Genomic DNA, 21,398 nt, shown 5'->3' with positions numbered 1-21,398 from the left:
CAAGATCAAAGATGGTAGTGGTTAGGCTTAAGATACCCTAGTAAAAAACAAGGTTTGGGTGGAGGGGAAGGGGTAGAGGAATAGAGAAAAGGAAGAAATTTGTTATATGCAGCACTGCATTTTGCATTAGGTAATGTTTTAGACAGTCCATTTCTTAGATATCATATTCAGGCAAGTACAATTTGGTTATGTCTTGGTAATTGGCTGGTTTTCAACTTTGTTTTTCCCCTAGATACCATTGTCTATGAATGTGTCGACATTTCTTGCTTATGATCAGCCCACAATAAGTTACTGTGGAGTACATCATGAACTGCTTGCTCACAAGCCCTATGACTCGAATAACCAGGAAGAAACAGTGGAAACACACCTAGAAACTGACCTGGATCTGAGCACAATAACAACAGCAGCACGAATCAAGGAACACAGTCAGCAGCTGGCTTAACTGGGCTGGAGTTTTTTTGTTGTCCTTTTTTTCCTGTAGCAGAGGCTGCAACCAAATTCTATGTAACATTATGGACAGAAGTTAGAAGACATATATTATGGATTCTAGGATCCCTGTTCAAATTAAAAATTGATCACAAAGATTAATTGTTTCGAGTCTACAATTTGTAATTACTTAAGTTGTGCAGTATTTTTTTGACTTCAAAGTATGACCCTTCAAGTGAATCTTTTTCAAAACTCATCCTACCTACCTGTATAAACTGTACAGATGTAATGTATTTTTCATATTGTAAAGTTTCAATTTCCAAGAACAGCTGGTATGTACAGTACCATAATTTAATTACATCCTAATTTACAAGTTTCAGTTTCAAAAGCTTCAAATTAACAAAAGTTATTTCTTGTGTTATTAAGTTACTCTGTTTTGTAGGGATCATTTTGTTACTGCTTTTGTGCCCAGAAAACTTTAATCTAAAATTCTGTCCTTTGCAGAATATGCACCGTTTTTACTGTGTTTAGTGTGTAGAATTTTATCTACTGGTTCCAGAAGTAATGCATTAACCAAAAGGAGGGTTTAACTATTCAGACTTCTAAGAAATTCTTGAAATACACAAGCAAGTTTTCTTACAAATGAAAATATAAAAAAAGTAACAATTCTCCTCAAACTTACCTGTTGCCTTGAAATACAGTCTGATTTCAAAATCAGAAAAACGTAATGGTAAACAGATATATTTTAACAACAAAGTTTATGTATGCACTCTTGGCTGATGCTGATGTTTTGTAAAGTCTCACTGTTCTTCAAGACAATATGGACAGGAGACTTCACTAGGCAGCTGTCTTTACAAAACCTGCTGGGAAAGTATAGCCTGCCAAATTAGGCATTTGTATTTCTACTTAGAGACAAATGGGCACAAAACCTACTTCTGTCAAAGATAGCTGTTGATAAATGTGGCAACAGAAACAAGCCTTTGGAATTATTCTACTGCTGGTATATAAATTGCTACTGAAAAGTAAGAAACCTCTACTTTGCTGAAAAATACAGTAATTTGGACCAAATGGTAAAGGGTAATAATCCTTTAACATTCTGATACATCAAGCTAAGAAACAAAAACACAAAAAAAAAAAAAAACCACCAAAAAAAAAAAAACAACACCCCAAAATCAAAAAAGAAAACACAAAACCTTTAAAGAATTAAAAAAAATGTAATATTAAGTCTTTAACAATTACTACATTGCTTCTTTGTCTAGCATTTAATATCTGGATTGAAGCATTCTTATACCCCATTCTTTGGTTTTAAATCTTCAAGAATTCTTGATACTTTATGAGAATAACTTTTATAATACTACCCTCATGCTGTAATCAATAAAAGATTACAAAAATTAGAAACACATTATATCATAGCAACTTATTGAATTAAAAAGGGAACCTGAGCCTTCCAAAATATAGGAGAAAAAACTTTCATATGGTGAAGCAACATTTTTTTATAATAAAGAGAAATTATATAACCACAAATCTATTTTTCTGAATGTTTATCCTACCATATTTCCATGTAGCTTCAAAGCAGAAGACTGAAATTTAAAATTACAGTTCAATTGTTTGTATAAAATATAAAGCAAATATAATGAAAAATAGCTTCAAAATATTGTTAACAAATTATTCTGCATTCACTATCTTTTAAGTGGAAACAAAGTATCAAAACAATACATTGTATCAGATGTTTATTTAGCATTTAAATTTTGTAACATATTTTGCATAAATTATTTGCTATTCAAAACATTACTTGTCTTTTTAAGACTCATCTTAAACCTCCATACTTCAGTTTCTTATTTCTTTTCTACATGGGTTCTTGGATTTCTGGTAATCTTCTACAGTGCTGGCATTTTACTACGCAGTTTCAAAATGCATTTTGCCAATTATAACATTAAACCAGAAATGCAGGCGTCATTCTGGAGCCGAGTGACTTTTGTACAGCAGGAAGAAGTTAACTGCTTCAATGAAAGTTGTTTTAATTTTTAATGTTTAGGCATGCTGGTCATAATAGAAGGCCTGAGCTGTTAGGATCAAATATCATCCTCCTAAAAGATTATTTCAGTTATTCTGTCCTCCTTATTCTTTACTTTGACCCACTGCCCTCAGATATTTATGGTGCTCAGAAGTGGTCCTGGCGCCAATGCAGTTACTCAAAGTGCACAATGTTCAAAGGCTCCAGGTACTTCTAATTTATGGAGAACTGCATGACATGACTATTTTCAACGTTAGACACTCTAATGAGCCTAGGATAAGGAACATGATAAAATATTTTCTTATGCCAAGTGACAAAATCTTTTTGACATTATCTAGTTAAACAGTCACAATTGGGTATGTATTCACACACACACAAATGTTTCTCTTTCTTTTTTTTTTTCCTCAATGATGAAGCATACACTAATAAACCTGGTTTGTCTTGGACCTCTCCTGAAAGACTTGTAGTTTCAGACCAACATATCAATACACAAGTGGTACAATGGCATGGTCACAGAAGCAGCAACAATTTTGCACCTCACATTTGCAGTGCCCGCTGTAGTGCCAGGCTCTCTGTGACCCCAATGGGACATACCAGTGCTCTGAATGACAGATACAACATCCCAGGGCCAAATGCAGCAATCGAATACATGCCAACCCCAAATTTAAATGTGTTGAAACATATTTTTCAGTACAAATAACTGGATACCTTTTTCTTAATGGACTATATCAACCTGAAATCTGCTATTCTCAACAAGATGACTGTCTTCAAGAAAACTAAATGGCAGGTAGGTACCTTCCCTGAAAAAAAAATCACTATAATGAAAAAAACGTGTTCTGGTTTAACCCCTGCCAGCAACTAAGCAACACACAGACACTTGTTCACTCCCCCATGTCAGGGATGAGAGAGAATTAGAAAGTGAAAAATCTCACAAGCTGAGATAAAGACAGTTTAATAAATAAAGCAAAAGCTGTGCACACAAGCAAAGCAAAGCAAGGACTTAATTCACTAATTCCCATCAGCAGACAGATGTTCAGCCATCTCCAGGAGAGCAGGGCTCCATTATGCATAATCATTACATGGGAAAACAAACATCGTTACTCCAAATGTCCCTCCCCTTCCTTTTTTTTCCCCATCCTTCTGTGCTGAGAAAGATGTCATATTACATGGGATGTCCCTTTGGTTAGCTGAAGTCAGCTCTCCAGCTGTGTCCCCTCCTAACTTCTTGCGCACTCCCAAGCCTCCTTGCTGATGGGCTGGTGCGAGATGCAGAAAAGGCCTGGACTCTGTGTAAGCACTGCTCAGCAATAATGAAAACACCCCCGAATTGCCAACACTGCAGCACAAATCTACAACATAGTCCCACAGTAGCTACTACAAAGAAAATCAACTCTACCCCAGCCAAAACTAGGACACTAGGTTAAGCTAACACAAACATGGACTCACTCACAACGTTCTATGTCAGTGTGTGTACACCTGCTTTTCTACAGGTAATTGCAAAATATACTGACTCAGCATGCACAGAAATAGTAAACGCTTTAGTTATGTGGACAAAACAAAAAAGTATCACCTAATACAGCCCCAGTCTTCTAAGCTACAAGTTAGCAAGAAGAAAGTACGCCAAGCCTATGGGCTCAAATATCTATTTACAGAGGGTTACTTTCATATATCATTTCCCTTTGTAATAAGATCCATAAACCACAAATAGAGGTAAGCCAACAGCATCAATCTCAGTATTACAGTTAAGTGACACCACTATATACTGGTAGATCATTTCATCAAGAAAAAGCTAGGTGAATTCATTATTCTTGCAAAATACAAACTGATGGAGAGCATAACTTCCATCAATAAAAAAAAAAACAGACAATTTTAAAAATAAATCTAGCTAGAAGAAACAATTTACACCATCCATCACTGGATCATGCTTGTACAGCCATTTACAGGGCTGAAACACCCATTAGGAAATTGAGAACAGGTATCTGAATGGAGGTCCTATGTGAAGGCGATATATAGGAAAATTAGTGATTAATCTGACAAATTACTGCAATTGTTTCAAGACATAAAAAAACAACAAACACCAAAATAACATCTGTACAAAAAAAAGCAGATGATTGCTTCAATTAAAAAGTGATCAAAATTTTCAGTATGAGGTGTTGTACAAACTATTCACAAGACATCTGAGAGCTACCACTAACACCAAGAAATATACACAATTTTCAGAATTAACTCACAAACATCAGACATTTTTTGCAACACAGAGTGAAAAAAAAAAAAATGTACCTACCTCAGAACTTGTGTACCAGTGTGCTTCACTGACAGCCACTCAATCTCTCCCCTTCCCTCTCACAGCATTTTTTATCTCTTACTGTTATTTGCAATCCTCAGGTTGGACAAGGGAACAGAAATTGTGCAAAAACCACAATGTGAATGATAAATCAAAACAAAACTGAAAGGGCAACATCACCAAGTAGAAACATATAGCCTACATTCCAGTATTCCAGAACTGCAATAAATTCTCAAAATTCTTTTATTAGCAATACAGATACTCAAAGATGGTTAAAGTAAACAAATTACAAGATCCTGGGTAGTGCCAAACAAAAGCAGCTATATTTAGCTCCCAACTGGTCTAGCAAAAGTAGTCTGTTGAACAGATGAGACAGAACAGTACAACTCATGTTTCCTCTACCGATCCTCCTCTACTGAGTGAAAGATCTTTGTGTCCCAGATTTTTGCATGTGTGTTAGGGGCCTGGGCTTCCTGAAGGCAAATCTTACCAGTAAAGGCATCAATATCTGTAATGAACATAATAATGGTTTTACTTCATCAGATCAAAGATACATTTAGGCTTGATAAACTGTCCCAAACAGCAGCCAAAAGATGAAACCCAAAGAACTAAAGAATGGAGCAAGCACCCAGCATTATTTCCCCAGAATGCCCCTACGGTCCCCAACAATTTGTAGGTCTGGGACTTACTGAGCCAAATGTCATGTCTTAATAGTCACTCTTTGAATGTGTGCACGACTTCTCTGAAACCACATAAATCTGTCACATTCACAAGTCCTGCAGAAAGTAAATTTACATTGACAGGAAAACTCTCTCTTCATTGTTCTAGTAGAAATAAAAGATAGAGGAGTGTAATAATAATATTTCTCACTTCCATTTTTGAAACAGAAATATCATAGAATGGTTTGGGTTGGAGGAGACCTTAAGAACATCTGGTTCCAAACCCCCTGCCAAATGCAGGGATGCATTCCACTAGACCAGGTTGCTCAAAGCCTCATCAGCCTGGCCTTGAAGACTTCCAGGATGGACCATCCACAGCTTCCCTGAGCAACCTGTTCTAGTGTCTCACCACCCTCACAGTAAAGAACTTCTTCCTAATATCTTATTTAAATCTACACTCTTTTCAGTTCAAAGCCATTCCTCCTTCTCCTGTTACTACAGATTATTTTTGTAATGATAATCTAATCTAAATCTACCTTCCTCCAGTTTAAAGTCATTCCCTCTTGTCCTATCACTGCATGCCCTTGTATAATGTCCCTCTCCAGATTTCAGTCAGTCCCCTTTTACGTACTGGAAGGCTACTATAACGTCTCCCTGGAGCCTTCTTTTCTCCAGGCTGAACAACCCTAAGTCTCTTGGCCTGTCTTCATAGGAGAGCTGCGCCAGCTCTCTGATCAGCTTTGTGGCCTTCCTCTGAACTGAATCCAACAGGTCCACATCCTTCTTATGTTGGGCAGTGTGGCTGGAGCACTTGCTGCTGAAGACCAAGGCAAAAAAATCAGAGAACGCTTCAGCTTTCTCCATATCCTGGGCAACCAAGTCCCTCATTTCCTTCTGGAGAGGGCCCACATTTTCCTTAGTCTTCTTTTTACCACTGACGTACCTAGACAAGCATTTCCTTGATGTCCCTTGCTGGATTTACTTCTGTCTGGCTTCAGCTTTCCTAACGTGATCCCTGGCTACTTGGACAATTTCTCTGTATTCTTCCCAGGCTACCCATCCTCACTTCTACCCTCTGCAGGTTTCCCTTTTGTACTGCAGTTTTCCCATAACCTCCATGTTCATCAACACAGGCCTCCTGGCATTTTTGCCTAACTTCCTCTTTGTTGGGATGCATCACATCCGGAGCTTGGAAGAGGTGACCCTTTAATATTACCCAGCTTACTTGGGCACCTCTTCCCTCCAGTGCATTATCCCATGGTACTCTACCAAGCAGATGTATGAAGAAGCCAAAGTCTGCTCTTCTGAAGTCCAGTATAGCAAGCTTGCTGCACACCCTCCTCACTGACCTACCAAAATTTCATGGTCACTGCAGCCAAGGCTGGCCTCAAGCTTCACATTCTCCAGACACTCTTTATTGGTGAGAAAAAGGTTCAGCATAGTAACTCTGCTTCACCAAGCCAACGCTCCTCTACCAGTTGCAGAAGGAAGTTATTATCAGCGCGTTCCAGGAACCTCCCAGATTGCTTATGTTGTGCTGTGTTGTCCCCCCAACAGATATTGGGGTGATAGAAGTTTCCCATGAGGACCAGGGCTTGCAAAATATAGTTATCACATACTTACTAATGACAGACTGCCAATTTCCAGATAGCTTAAATAACAGCCATCCAGTCCTCTAATGTACAGAAATAAGCTGAAAGCCTGTACATTTACTTATCAGATTACCCTTAGAGATGGATTCTAAATCAAGATCAATCTTACCAGAAAGTACACTATTATTTCGGCTTTTTCAAGTTCATCACAATGGTAAACAAAAAAATAAGCCCATTTCCTACAAAGTATTGCAAAATACTTTTCCTCATAGAAAGACACACATGAACCTCTTACTAGATACAAGTTTGATTGTATGATCCATATTTAAAAGCAGATGTTCATTAAATTCCTCAAAAATTCTAAGATTTAAGTGAATTAATAGTTCTACTATAAAGTAACAAGGCCAAATACCATTTTCCTGCTCAATCTAATTATAGAATCTGATCAATTTTAATTAAAAAGTTTCAAAATAAATCAATATGAACACAGAATCATAGAATCATACAATAGTTAGGGTTGGAAAGGACCTTAAGATCATCTAGTTCCAACACCCCTGACGTGGGTAGGGACACCTTACACTAAATCGTATCACCCAAGGCCTCATCCAACCTGGTCTTGAACACTGCCAGGGATGGAGCATTCACAACCTCCCTGGGCAACCCATTCCAGTGCCTCACCACCCTAACAGGAAAGAATTTCCTTCTTATATCCAATCTAAACTTGGATATCATCAGAGTTCATGATTAATGGTATTTTAATGAACACCTAAGGAATTAATATTTTGCCACTAGAATCTTGCCAAGAATTTTTATGTAAGATGAAGTGCAGCATGTACACCTATGACAGTCTCACACGGCATGGAGCTTATATTCCCCTTTATCAACATCAATTTTGTATGTAAATAACTCATTTTTAAAAATGTCTCTTCAGATGTTTAAGTACAAAGTAGCACCTGCTGTGTAACAGCAAATGAGCCTGCAACATTGAATTCATTATACCTGATCCTATTATATTAAAGCTCTAATACACTCATAACAGTGGACACTTCAAAGTGTCACCACTGTAGTCAGGACGATAATATTATAAAAGTGAGCATTAATGTTGTATTAGTATCGAATTTCTTTGGATTAACACTGATGTTTGATCACTGCTTTATTAATTACCTTAGGTCAACTGACATAAACAGGACGGATGTTACTGTAATAAACACTAAAGGAATTTAAAATGGTCAGTTATATAAGAATACAGGTTTTTTCAACTTACATAGAATACCTTCCACTTTGTATTCCATAACAAAGAGACTTTCAAGGTGGATGCAACTCATCAATAGGTCTATCTAATGTAATTGTAAAGTGATTGCATCAGTGAAACATATTTGAAAGTCAAATAATTTAAACATGGAATATACTAATTCTGTGAAGCTTAGACAACAAAACCTCATTATCTAGGGATGAGAATACTCATTAAAAAAAAATGATGGTTCCCTCCAGCACTGTGCACTTCATTTCAGCAGTTTTATACAAGCGTGTGTCATAAATGAGGCCTGGAAAGCAATTACCTGCACCATTCATATTGAATACTGGTTTTAGTAATTTATTCTTTCAAAAGAAATAATCTGATTTATTTTGCTAGTAATGATGATGCACCCTCCTTTTACACCTTGCTGTTGGTAACTTCATTTTGAAGAACCTCTAAACTCACATGATTAGCCTAGTCTTCACTATCTAAAACCCTTATTCACATTTGCAAGAAAAGGAAAAAATACAGCTATCAATGGTATATCTTAATACGCAAACAGGATTAATGACAATCTGATTTTCTTGCTTTCTGCTGTACCATTATCTCAACAGTTCATCTTACTTCTACTTACACTTCTGCAACTTGCCTCCTTCTCCAAGTTCAAACTTGGAGGATGGGGGGAAGTGTAAATGCTATTCAGGTACCCACTTCCAGAGGTGAAGAGGTTTGCTGCCTACCAACTGCATGCTCAATCTTGTCTGATTTAAGTGCCCTTTACTTCACCACTACACCTTGCAAATATAAACTCATAAATACCTTAATGCTGTAGCATACTAATAAGCTTTTTTTTTTCATTCTACTACTACACACGGTGGTGTTGGGTTTTGGTCAGGTTTTTTTGTTTTTTTTTTATTTTATTTTTTGGTGGGGTTTTTTGTGGGTATTTTTTTGTTTTGGGGGTTCTTCTTTTTTATCTGTTTGCATCCTAAGGCCTTAAATACAGATGATTATTGGATGTCAGTATAAGCTGTCCTAATTCCACTTTTATCATGTGATCACAACACAGACTTTAAAAGTGGAACTATAAGGGGTGAACATGATGTCCTCCCTCAAAGCAAAATCAACTTTACTATGAGAGATGCTTCTCTAGCTTCTTCAGAAACCTTCAGTCTTTGGGGAAACATCAACCTGTATCCATACTTAAATGTTCTTGTTATTAGAACAATTTTCCTTATGCCTAACTTAACCGCTACTTGTAGCATTCAAGGTCTACACCTATATATGCTTGAAAAATGCCATACTGACTGAAAGTCTCACAATGTTTTAAGAGAAGAAAGTAAGATGTTTACCAGTATTGGAGCTTTCAGAAAGACAGGTGTACTGCTTGTGAAGATGAATGGTACATGGGGTTTTTAATTTTTCTTTAAAAAAAAAAATACACTTAAATAGGAATGGGACTGATTAACCTGACTGGGAATCAGCATTAATGATTACATTTCTATTTCCATTTTTATGATGTTATGATTTGTAAGATTTGTAAAACAAGATTTGTAATCCTATCTAATGTCTCGTGTAAATACAGCCATTTCTATGCTACTTTTTTCCTGAGGCTTTCCTTAATTTTTTTTTTTAATAATTCCTTGAGTCTACAAAGAATTTCACTGAAGGCAACTGGATCCCAAACAGGGATAAAGATCTGCCTCTGTTCTGCACTGCAGGATCAATCTCACAGTTTAAATTTAAAATGACAACCCAAATGTAAATTGTTTATGGTCTTTTCTCCCATTTTCACAAGATTTGGCACTTGTTCATGTTTTTCTTCCCTACCTGCATGCATTTTGCCTCAAGATATTTTAATTTTTTCTGCAAAAATATTAAGAAACACACTGAAATTAAGAACTGATTTCAGATAATTTATACTGCTAAATTATATTCTAAGATTCCTTCATGTAAAATAGAAGTACCTTACTAAAACTCAAAATTATTCTTAGAAAAAAGAATAAATTGAGCTTTCAGAAGTAAGAATTAATGGCCTATTGTAAGACTGTGTGCTTTTCTTCTAAAAATTTGGAAGAAGGGGGAAATTTATGCAAGGGCAATGCTAACACCACAAAAATATAAGTTACTGAAATAAAACACACTGCTAGCAAAAACGACATTACTTCAATGCAAAGAAAATTCAGTGTTACTCCTGAGAGAGGATGCTAAGAAAGAGGATATAAACAACATAGATACAACTAAGTTACGATACAGAAACAAAATAAAATATTCTCAAAAAATTACAGGGATCCAGAATAGAAGACATTTAACACTGTTTTTTAAAAGGACGTACAGGCTAATATGCACTAATTAAAGTAGGAGATGAGGATTAAATTTAAGTCTGGACTGAATACACACAGGCAAACAACCTGATAACAAAAAAGTCTTCTGTCTTCCTCCCAAATGAAAATCATTTTGTTCCCATTTTCTCTGGTACTAAATATCTTCTGTATGCCTGAGTAATCAGGAAGACAGTATCCAAATGTAAATCACTAAGAGCAATAAAAAAGCTGGCCTTATATACAGGAACTAAAAGGCGTGAATGACCACAGAGAAAAAGAAGATGAGATCCACATATGCAAACATTTAAATCTTAATTCTCTAACTGTTCTGGGAGGCAAATAACTCCACATTAGATACTAAATCATGTGCTTTTATGTTAAAAATATATGACCTTTAAGAGAACTTTAGGGAAACCAAGGGATGCAGAAAAGTAAATCAAAGACAGAATTACTAAAAAATAAACAAATACATGATAATACATGTAACACCAAAATATTGTTCACATGAAAATCAATTCAACTACATGGGCAATGAGGATATACAATGCTGCCTATAAAAAGCAGAGGTCTGCTATGCTTTAGCATCATATTTTTCCATTAACAACACAGTTTTCAAGACTCTCAGTTAGAAAGGTAACCGTGGAAAATAATGTAAAAACTAAGCAAGGGTTATTAAAAGGAGTCTTTAACATATATATTGTAGCATCAACAGGTCTTCTAAACTGAAATAGTATGAGTTCCTTTACAAGTTGTCTATACTGTCTGTCACTTAATAAGTCATTTGTAAGTTGTTTACACTGTCTGACTGAAGAGATAAATAAGCAAACCAGCAATTAAGAATGAAGGTGAAATGTGCTAACTAAGAACTCTTTAGATTCTTACAGTTATTTCTCACACAAAGCAAGTAACTCCATTAAAGCTAACCAACAATGAATCAGCATTGCACTGCAAAACATTATCTCCTATGCCACAAACTTTAGGAAATAAATCCAACTAGGAAAAAGATTGATTCTATCTATACAGGAGAAGGAGAGATAAAACAATAGAAAAAAGTGATGTAAAAGGAAGACCAAAATGATTCAACTATGAAGGACTTGAAAAAAAAATGTGCAATTGGTCATTATAGTAAAAGATAAATAAGTAAGCAGAAATTAACAAAAATGTGAAGGCACAAATTAAGCTGCTTGTTCATATTGATTAGCCCCAAATCAGATTTAATCCTCTGGGAACAGGAGCGAACACAACATCAAGATTCAAGAAGCTGTCTACCTCATCCACCACAGCAGTAAAAATAGGTAAGATGTTATGTCAGAAGGATAGTCACACAATATATATATATTAAGACAATTCTACCCAAATGGATGTTATCTTTTGAGCTTGAATACTTCATTCTGTTTGGACATCTCAAGGTAGATCCATTATTTTTCTATTGACAAAATGGGCTATTACTCTGCAGCAATAACTCTCTAAAGAATAAGTTTTAAGAAATGCATTTTTCACCTTTAGAAAAGGCATCCCAAAAACTGTAAATACTTCCCAAATTCTTATAAAAATAAGAGCTTTACAATCAGTTATACTTGATTTAAGGATAATGAATCAGGTTTTGTGGGCTGCAGGACCTTATAAATCTTTTCTGATATCTTTTGAGGTAGAGGGAAAAGGGGAATTGTTGAAGGAAAAGATAATAGATTACATTTGCCTGTGGGTAATAAGGCTTCCTACAAGGAGAAATGGCATACTCTGAATAATTACATGCAGTTTGAGGCCAAAAGAGACAGCATCTAGTCCTTTTTGGAAATTTCATCTGCCAGAAAATACTGATTAAAAATGCATAAGGATAACAGGTTGAATTCACACTATTTTTCAACATTCTTTTCATTTTACTGATTTTGTGTAAACAGTAGGTCAAACAGCAATTTCTTCCTTCTGCTTTGCAGAAACTCTTCCATTTTGCCTCATGACTGTTAACAGTAAAAGAAAATTGTAGCCAAACTGCACAGAATGCCAAAACATCAAAACCACAGCACAATTACAACCAAAAGATATAACCAGAACTGTATTTTAACAAAAATATCAAGTATGTTTTTCAAAGAATGTGTATAAAATACTACAATATACATGGGTGTCATGCAATACAGACGATAATTAAAAGCACAGCATGAAATACTAAATACATACCACACTTCTTAAACAATATGACTCCCCCATCCCTCATCCCCCCTAATTTTTACCAGATGCTACACAGCTGTGTTTTTATATCCACAGAGCTGAGCTTAACTCCTTGATAGAAGATGATATCCTGGCTCTATTAAAATCAGTTGAAGTTCATCCATTGGCTTTAGAGCATCTGACCTTTTAAAGTAGTGGGATTTCTGCAGTTCTACTGATGATAGTCAAGAGTTGTCAATGAAGATAAGAATGTCTTTTATGTAGCAATATTTGACATAGGCAATAGCCACAACATACAAGCTAATCTCATAACTAAATACTCATTTGCAGCTGAGACATTTCTAAAATAGACTATTTGATGAGAGGGTAACTCCTTCCTTCTCACAATGAAACCATATATTGATTTAAGAAGTTAAATTTTATGTGTCACTGAGAAATGGCTATCAGGAGCCTCCTTGACCAGAACCTCCTTCACTTTCACTGTATCAAAAAGGAGAATCAAAAATCCACTGAAATCAAAGTACCCCTTACTGCAACATAATTCTGAAAAAGTGAAAAACCTGAGCCACTGGGTAGAAGAAACTAAAATAATCGAAGTGTAAGCCAGCCTCTCTTGTGCTCCTCACATACCCTTCCTTTCCTACAAGCTTGTTCTCAGGCTAAGAATTCTCAGTGAGGTCTTTTGAGATGCAGTAACTTTATAAAACTTCCTCAGGGTCCGCAGAAATATTGCCTTCTTTCTCTGAAGTCTCCTCCAAGAGCTACCAGTCCCTAGCTTAGGGAAGTCCAGAAATTCCCCTCAGCTGAGCATGCTCAGCTGTTCTCAAAGGAAGTGCATTCTCCCTTCTTTCTGAAAAAGCTCCACCTGAACAAAGGCTACAGGGGCAAACAAGGAAAATAAGCAACTTTTCTTCCTGCCCCTGAGCCAAAATATAACATACAGTAACATTCAGTAAGGAGTAAAAAATCAAGTAACAAAAATCATATTATCAATCACATCATTCCAGAGTATCAAAAGTCACATATCACAACTCATAGGTCAAAAGCATCACAACAACTTAATTTTTTCTTCTCTGTAGTTTTAGGAGCTTCAGGCCATTTTCTAGGTTGCCTTATGTATTACTTCAGTACAAATTAACAGGATAGTGAGAATTCATTAACAACTGGTCAAGTGTAAACAGCCCATCAACCACTTTAATTTCCTTACTGTCAGCAATTCTATTTTCAGCTCTGGAAAAAAATTGTGGTTTAAACTGTGATATATCTCAATGGGTCAATTGCTGAGGTGAGTAGATTGAGAGAGGATGCCTGCAACACCAGAGTGGAGCGGGGAGAGATCAGCGCCCAAGAGCCTCAACTCAGAGCGACAAAAGCCATTGAGGAGGGAGCCTCAAGTTCTCAACAGGACTTGCCCAGGAGCCGGCAGCTCAGCTCTCGCGAACAGCTGACTCACCGGGGGCGGGGCCAGCAGGCTCGGCGGCAGCTGTGAGTGGTTAAAAACCTGCCCAGCGAGCGCGAGCGACCAGGAGCGCGGCGAGGCAGTTTGCGCAGGCAAGTGGGGTGACCGCCTGATTAAGAGGACTCGACTGGAGCACAGGAGGAGGAAGGACTGCTTGCTTGTGCAAAGAGATGTAGACAGACCGATCGACCAGATAGATCATGGTCACCATGGAAGAGACTGCAGATTAATGTATGGGTATGGGACTGGTGCCAAAGGCAGGGGTTTGGGTTTTTCAATCATAGGCTGCTATATGAGACACCTGGTTTGCTGGTGGCAGGTGGGATACATCAGCCCCAGAGGGAGAGAAGGTTTCTGGGGCAGGAATTAGCAGGGCACATTGACAGGCCTTTAAACTAGGCAGGAAGGGGGAAGGGGAGATAACTGGGCCTGTTGGGGACAAGCCCAAGAGAAACATGCTAGGGCTTGAAGAATGGCAGACTAGGGAGAACTCTCAATCTATTGTTTCATTTGAGGGAAAGGGTAGTTGTTTAAACCCTGTCCTGCAGGGGAAAAAGGGTACCTGGGCAAGAGTTAGTAGAGCTCACTCACAGAGCTCTAGGTTAGATTCGAACTGCGAGGGGGTTGTAGCTGGGTTTGAACTAGTGGGGCAATGTTCTAGTATTAATGAAGACCAGAAGGCCTCCCGCCTTCCAAGGGTGCCACTAGCGTGCTCAGCTCGCTCCCTGAAATGCCTGTACACCAATGCACGCAGCATGGGGAATAAACAGGAGGAGTTAGAAGTCTGTGTGTGGTCTAAAGGTTATGACCTGGTGGCAATTACAGAGACATGGTGGGACAGCTCACATGACTGGAATGTGGTTATGGATGGCTATATCCTTTTTAGGAAAGATAGATCAGCAAAGCAAGGTGGTGGAGTTGCTCTTTATGTGAAAGAGCGACTAGAATGCATTGAGTTCTGTCCAGGGGCAGATGAGGACCAAGTGGAAAGTCTGTGGGTGCGAATTAAGGGACAGGCTGGTACAGGTGGCACAGCTGTGGGGGTCTATTATAGACCTCCTGATCAGGACGAAGGAGTTGATGAGGCTTTCTACAGGCAATTGAAAGCAGCCTCACGACTCCATGCCTTGGTCCTTATGGGGGATTTTAACTACCCCGATATTTGCTGGAAGACTTACACAGCCAGTCATTCACAGTCTAGGAGGCTCCTCCAGTGCATTGATGATAACTTCTTAATGCAAATGGTGGACAAACCAACTAGGAGAGGAGCGCTGCTGGATCTGGTACTCACCAACAAGGAGGGTCGGGTTGAAGTAGTGACAGTCAATGGCAGCCTGGGCTGCAGTGACCATGAGATGGGGGAGTTTAGGATCTTGTGTGGGAGGAATAGAATACCTAGCAAGGCCACATTTCTGGATTTCCGAAGGGCAAACTTTGGCCTCTTCAATCAATTGCTAAGGCAATTGTCATGGCAAAGGGTACTAGGTGGTAAAGGAGCTCAAGATAGTTGGTCAGCATTCAAGGACCACTTCTTCAAAGCTCAGGATCAGAGTGTCCCAATGAGTAGGAAGTCAAATAGGGGAGCCAGGAGACCAGCATGGTTAAACAAGGAACTGCTAGGCAAACTCGTACGGAAAAAAGAGAATCTATGGATTATGGAAGGAGGGACTGGCCACTTGGGAAGAATATAGGACAGTGTCCTGGGTTCAGCAGTAGCAGTCATGTTTCTCCTCCTTGGTAGCTGGTGCAGTGCAGTGTTTTGACTTTCAGCTCGGGAACAGAGCTGATAGACATGTTTTGGTTTGGCCAAGGACTTTGTGAGCCTCATGCTCTGCCAGGGAGGAGGGGAAGCTGGGAGGAAGCAGAGACAGGACACCTGACCCAAACTGACCAAAGAGCTGTTAGAGGATGTAGGGAAGCAATTAGGACAGCTAAGGCCTCCTTGGAACTCAATCTGGCAAGTCGGGTCAAGGACAATAGAAAGGGCTTCTTCAAATACATAGCGAATAAAACTGACACAAGAAGCAGTATAGACCCACTGGTGAATGAGGTGGGTGCCCTGGAGACAGAGGATATAAAGAAGGCAGAGGTGTTGAATGCCTTCTTTGCCTCTGTCTTTACTCCTGCAGACTCTCCCCGGGGGACCCAGATTCCTATAGCCCCGGAAGGAGTCAGGATAAAGGAGGACTTTGCTTTGGTAGATGAGGATTGGGTTAGGGATCAGTTAAGCAATCTGGACATCTATAAATCGATGGGTCCGGATGGAATACACCCGCGGGTACTGAGGGAACTGGCGGAGGTCATTGCTGAGCCACTCTCCATCATCTTTGGTAAGTCGTGGGAAACAGGTGAGGTGCCTGAGGACTGGAGGATGGCAAACGTCACGCTGGTCTATAAGAAGGGCAAGAAGGAGGACCCGGGTAATTATAGACCAGTCAGCCTTACCTCCATCCCTGGAAAGGTGATGGAACAACTTATTCTTGACACTATCTCTAGGCATATCAAGGATGAGGGGGTCATTAAGAGCAGCCAACATGGCTTTACCAAGGGGAAGTCATGTTTGGCCAACCTTATAGCATTCTATGAGCAAGTAACTAGGTGGATGGATGATGGTAGAGTGGTAGATGTGGTTTTTCTTGATTTCAGTAAGGCATTTGATACTGTCTCCCACAGCATCCTCATAGATAAGCTAAGGAAGTGTGGGCTTGATGATCAGGTAGTGAGGTGGATCAAGAACTTGTTGGAAGGAAGAAGGCAGAGAGTTGTGGTCAATGGGGCAGAATCTAGCTGGAGGTCTGTGACTAGTGGAGTCCCCCAGGGGTCGGTGCTGGGACCAGTGCTGTTTAATATTCTCATCAACGATCTGGATGAGGGAACTGAGTGTACCCTCAGCAAGTTTGCTGATGATACTAAACTGGGAGGAGTGGCTGACACACCAGAGGGCTGTGTTGCCATTCAGCAAGACCTGGACAGGCTGGAGAGTTGGGCGGGGAGAAACCTGATGAAATTCAACAAAGGCAAGTGTAGAGTCTTGCACGTGGGGAAGAACAACCCCATGTACCAGTACAGGCTGGGAGCTGACCTGCTGGACAGTAGTGAAGGGGAAAGGGACCTGGAGGTCCTGGTGGATGGATGACCATGAGCCAGCAATGTGCCCTTGTGACCAAGAAGGCCAATGGCATCCTAGGGTGCATTAGAAAGGGTGTGGTTAGTAGGTCAAGAGAGGTTCTCCTCCCCCTCTACTCTGCCTTGGTGAGGCCGCATCTGGAATGTCGTGTCCAGTTCTGGGCCCCACAGTTCAGGAAGGACAGGGAATTGCTTGAAAGAGTCCAGCGCAGAGCTACAAAGATGATTAAGGGAATGGAACATCTCCCTTATGAGGAGAGGCTGAGGGAACTGGGACTCTTTAGCTTGGAGAAGAGGAGACTGAGGGGTGACCTCACCAATGTTTACAAATATGTAAAGGGTGAGTGTCAGGATGATGGAGCTAGGTTTTTTTCAGTGATGTCCAGTGATAGAACAAGGGGCAATGGGTGTAAACTGGAGCATAGGAGGTTCCATGTGAACATCAGGAAAAATTTCTTTACTGTGAGAGTGACAGAGCACTGGAACAGGTTGCCCAGGGGGGTTGTGGAGCCTCCTACACTGGAGATATTCAAGGCCCGCCTGGACAAGTTCCTGTGTGATGTACTGTAGGTTACCCTGCTCTTGCAGGAGGGTTAGACTAGATGACCTTCTGAGGTCCCTTCCAACCCTTAGGATTCTGTGATTCTGTGATATCTCACATAAAATATCGACACTGGATAATATGTTTTTAGATTCTTAGGCTTATTGTGAAAAAGCCAGTTCAACACATAATGAAGTCATTCTTTCTCTATAACCACCAAACCCAATTATAAGGGAAAACAAACTTGCTTCAGCTAGATCAGATGAACAGACTAAAATCTATTCCAGAATAAATACATCAGTTTGCACTTGAAGCACCTGTAAAAATTCTGGAAGAATTGCAAAGTTGCTTCATGCCTTATATTAAGACGATTTCTGCCCAATAAAAAGCAGATACATATTTTCTGTTGTTCTTATATTCCAGTCAGTTACTATATCCCAGTCAACCAGTTACTGGAAAAGGACCTTTTTCAGCTGATGACAGGAATCACATCAAAAGAATTATTATTAAAAATAACAGTAGGTTAAAAGAGTAATGTTTAATATTAAATATTATTTGATTATTAAATATTATTTATTAGATATTAACACTGGGAAATTACTGTGGATTTCTGCCATACAACCAAATTCTAGAAAGATTTTTCTGTTATTGGTCAGTTGCTTTTTTACAGTGTATGTCAACTTTCCTCAGAGAAACATGTTTATATGAGAAAATGGCTCACACATTACATTACACAATTTTCTGGCAAAAGATTTAATCTTGTACAGCAAAATTCCAATCTTGTATTTCTTGTACTTGAGTCCTAGACTATGAAAAGATTATAGGATATAAAATTGTTAGGTAAATTTTAAAATACTATAGTTAGGTAAATTTTTCTAATGTATTTATAAATTTAGCGGGGGGGGGGGGGAATCCTGAAGATATGATAAGCTGAATCACTGTTCAGTGTACTACATTCATGCAAACAGCTCATGAAGAAATAGACTCTTAGTATGCTGTCGTGGTTTAAGTCCAGTCAGCAACTCAGAACCACATAGCCGCTCGCCTTCTCCCCCCTCTCATCCCCCCCACTCCCAGAGGGATGGGGAGGAGAATCGAAAGTATATAACTCCCATGGGTTCAGGTAAGAACAGTCCAGTAACTAAGGTGTAACACAAACCACTACTGCTACCACCAACAATAATAATGATAAGGGAAATAACAAGGGAAGAGAATACAACCACTCACCATTTGCCGACCAATACCCAGCCCAACCCCAGCAGTGATCTAGCCCCTCCAAGTAACTGCCCCCAGTTCATATACTGGGCCTGACATGCTGTGTTATGGAATACCTCTTTGGTCAGTTTGGGTCAGGTGTCCTGTCTCTGCTTCCTCCCGGCTCCCCCTCCTCCCTGGCAGAGCATGAGAGCCAGAAAGTCCTTGGTCAGAGTAAACATTACTGAGCAGCAACTAAAAACATCGGTGTTAGCAGCGCTGCTCCCAGGCTGAAACTGAAAAACACAGTGCCGAACCAGCTACTATGAAGGAGAAAAATGACTGCTACTGCTGAACCCAGGACACATGCATAAAACTATTTATAGCTTCTTTGGACTATATCCAGACTTCCCCAGATACTGAAGGCAAAATTGTAGAAGGGGCAGATAACCTGGAATTCTAACAGACCCACCAGATTTCAGTCCAGCTCTAGTAACTGCATACGAAAAGCATTCACCATTACAATGCTACGCTAATCTGGGGAATGGGGGGAAATTGTGGTAAGAAAATAAACAATGAAGACTGGGAATATTACTTGAATAAACATGCAAGCCAATAATCAGTGGGGCTAGAAGAGCCCTTGTGGACACTTTCTCCATTCTGACCACTCTGAAACAGCACAAATGTTCCTAGAGCTGCCCAAACAGATGTTTGTCTAACCAGTAGTCTTTAACTGTTTAACAAATGAATCGCTATTTTTTCCCACGGTAACTTCTTCAGTGTTTACTTATCTATATGGTTGATTTTTTTTAATCTTAACAATGCACAGATTTCATCTTTTGCCAATTACATTTGTCTTTCTCTTAACAGATACGGAGAATACTTTAACAACATACACCTTATGAAAACCTCTTCCATATTAGTGATCACTTGCACATGTCATTTCAGCATGCATATTTCATTCCAATTCTCCAAATTAATGAAAAAAAAATAAATAAATTTAAAAAAGGAGGGGATGTGTGCTTTTATTGATCTATAAAAGAATTCAAACTCTTACCATAATAGCATTATTCAAACTCTCAATGAGTCCATTCTTCATTCTCTCAGTCACCTTATTACTGAAAATACGTAATACACATGGACCCAGGCCAGTCCTTGCAGAATCACACTTTACTAAACTATCTCAAGTTGACCCACAATAGTATAAATAACAATTCACTAGGAAAGTTATTTTTCTGTGAACTCTATTTTCCCTTAATACTAAGTTAACTATGCTTCTCAAGTTTGCTTATGAAAATGTCCTCCTCTCTGTGTGACACACTGTGCACAAAGTTAAATTATAGAATCACAGAATGGTTAGGGTTGGAAGACTTTTAAGATCATCTGGTTCCAACCCCTCTGCCACATGCAGAGACACCTTCCAATAGACCAGGTTGCTTAGAGCCCCATCCAACCTAGCATTAAACACTTCCCAGGAGGGGGCATCCACAACTTCTCTGGGCAACCTGTTAGAGTGTCTCATCACCACTCTCACAGTAAAGAACTTCTTCCTGATATCTAATTTAAATCTACCCTCTTCCAGTTTAAAGCCATTCCCCCTTGTCCTATCACTACATGTCCTGGTAAAAAGTCCTTCTCCAGCTTTCTCGTAGGCTCCCTTTAGACAATGGAAGGCTGCTATAAGGTTTCCCTAGAGCCTTATCTTCTCAAGGCTAAGCCCAGCTCTCTCTGCCTGTCTTCTTAGGAGAGGTACTCCAACTCTTTGATCATCTTTGTGGCCCCCCCTCTGGACTCATTTGAGCAGGTCCGCATCCCTTTTTTGTTGCGGTGTCCAGAGTTGAACGCAGTACTTCTTGTGGAGTCTCACAAGAGTGGAATAGAGGAGCAGAATCTCCTTCCTTGACCTGCTGGCCATGCTTCATTTGATGCAGTCCAGCATATGGTTGGCTTCCCAGGCTGCAAGCCCAAACTGACAGTTCACGTTGATCTTCTTGTCAACCAACATCCCTAAGTCCTCCTCCTCAGGCCTGCTCTCAATCCATTCTCTACCCAGCCTGTATCTGTGCTTGGGAGTGCCCTGACCCAGGTGCAGGACCTTGCACTGGCCTTGTTGAACTTCACAAGGTTTGAGCTGGCCCACCTCTCAGGCTTGTCAAGGTCCTTCTGGATGGCACTCCTCCCCTCCAGCATGTTAACTATACCACACAGCTTGGTGTCATCAGTAAACTTGCTGAGAGTGCACCCAATCCCACATTTACTACTGGAACAGGCAATTACTATTTCATACTTACTACTGTTGATTTAAATTCACATCTTAAGTATCATATTTCTTACTTTCTCATAGTGTTTTTGACCAAATTACTTCCAGCATTC

At 39.4% G+C, this 21,398-nt stretch overlaps 2 protein-coding genes across 8 annotated transcripts in view; one reads left to right on the top strand and one right to left on the bottom strand.

The window, feature by feature from the left end:
* LRRTM3 (leucine rich repeat transmembrane neuronal 3) overlaps positions 1 to 2,138 on the top strand; it is an 82,638-nt gene extending 80,500 nt beyond the window's left edge. For both annotated transcript variants that reach the window (XM_061448606.1, XM_061448599.1), the window contains one exon: positions 233 to 2,138. In XM_061448606.1, the coding sequence (XP_061304590.1) occupies positions 233 to 442 (210 nt within the window). In that variant the 3' untranslated portion in view covers positions 443 to 2,138. The remainder of the gene's footprint in view (positions 1 to 232) is intronic.
* Positions 1 to 21,398, bottom strand: part of CTNNA3 (catenin alpha 3) — a 513,803-nt gene that overhangs the window by 329,019 nt on the left and 163,386 nt on the right. The gene's annotated exons all lie outside the window — the stretch shown is intronic.

This window comes from Pezoporus flaviventris, unplaced genomic scaffold (genome assembly GCF_033815535.1).
Source record: "Pezoporus flaviventris isolate CSIRO_AGI_PZ_B2104156 unplaced genomic scaffold, CSIRO_AGI_Pfla_v1 ptg000001l, whole genome shotgun sequence".
NCBI lineage: Eukaryota > Metazoa > Chordata > Aves > Psittaciformes > Psittacidae > Pezoporus > Pezoporus flaviventris.
This window is presented reverse-complemented; position numbering and strand designations above follow the sequence as displayed.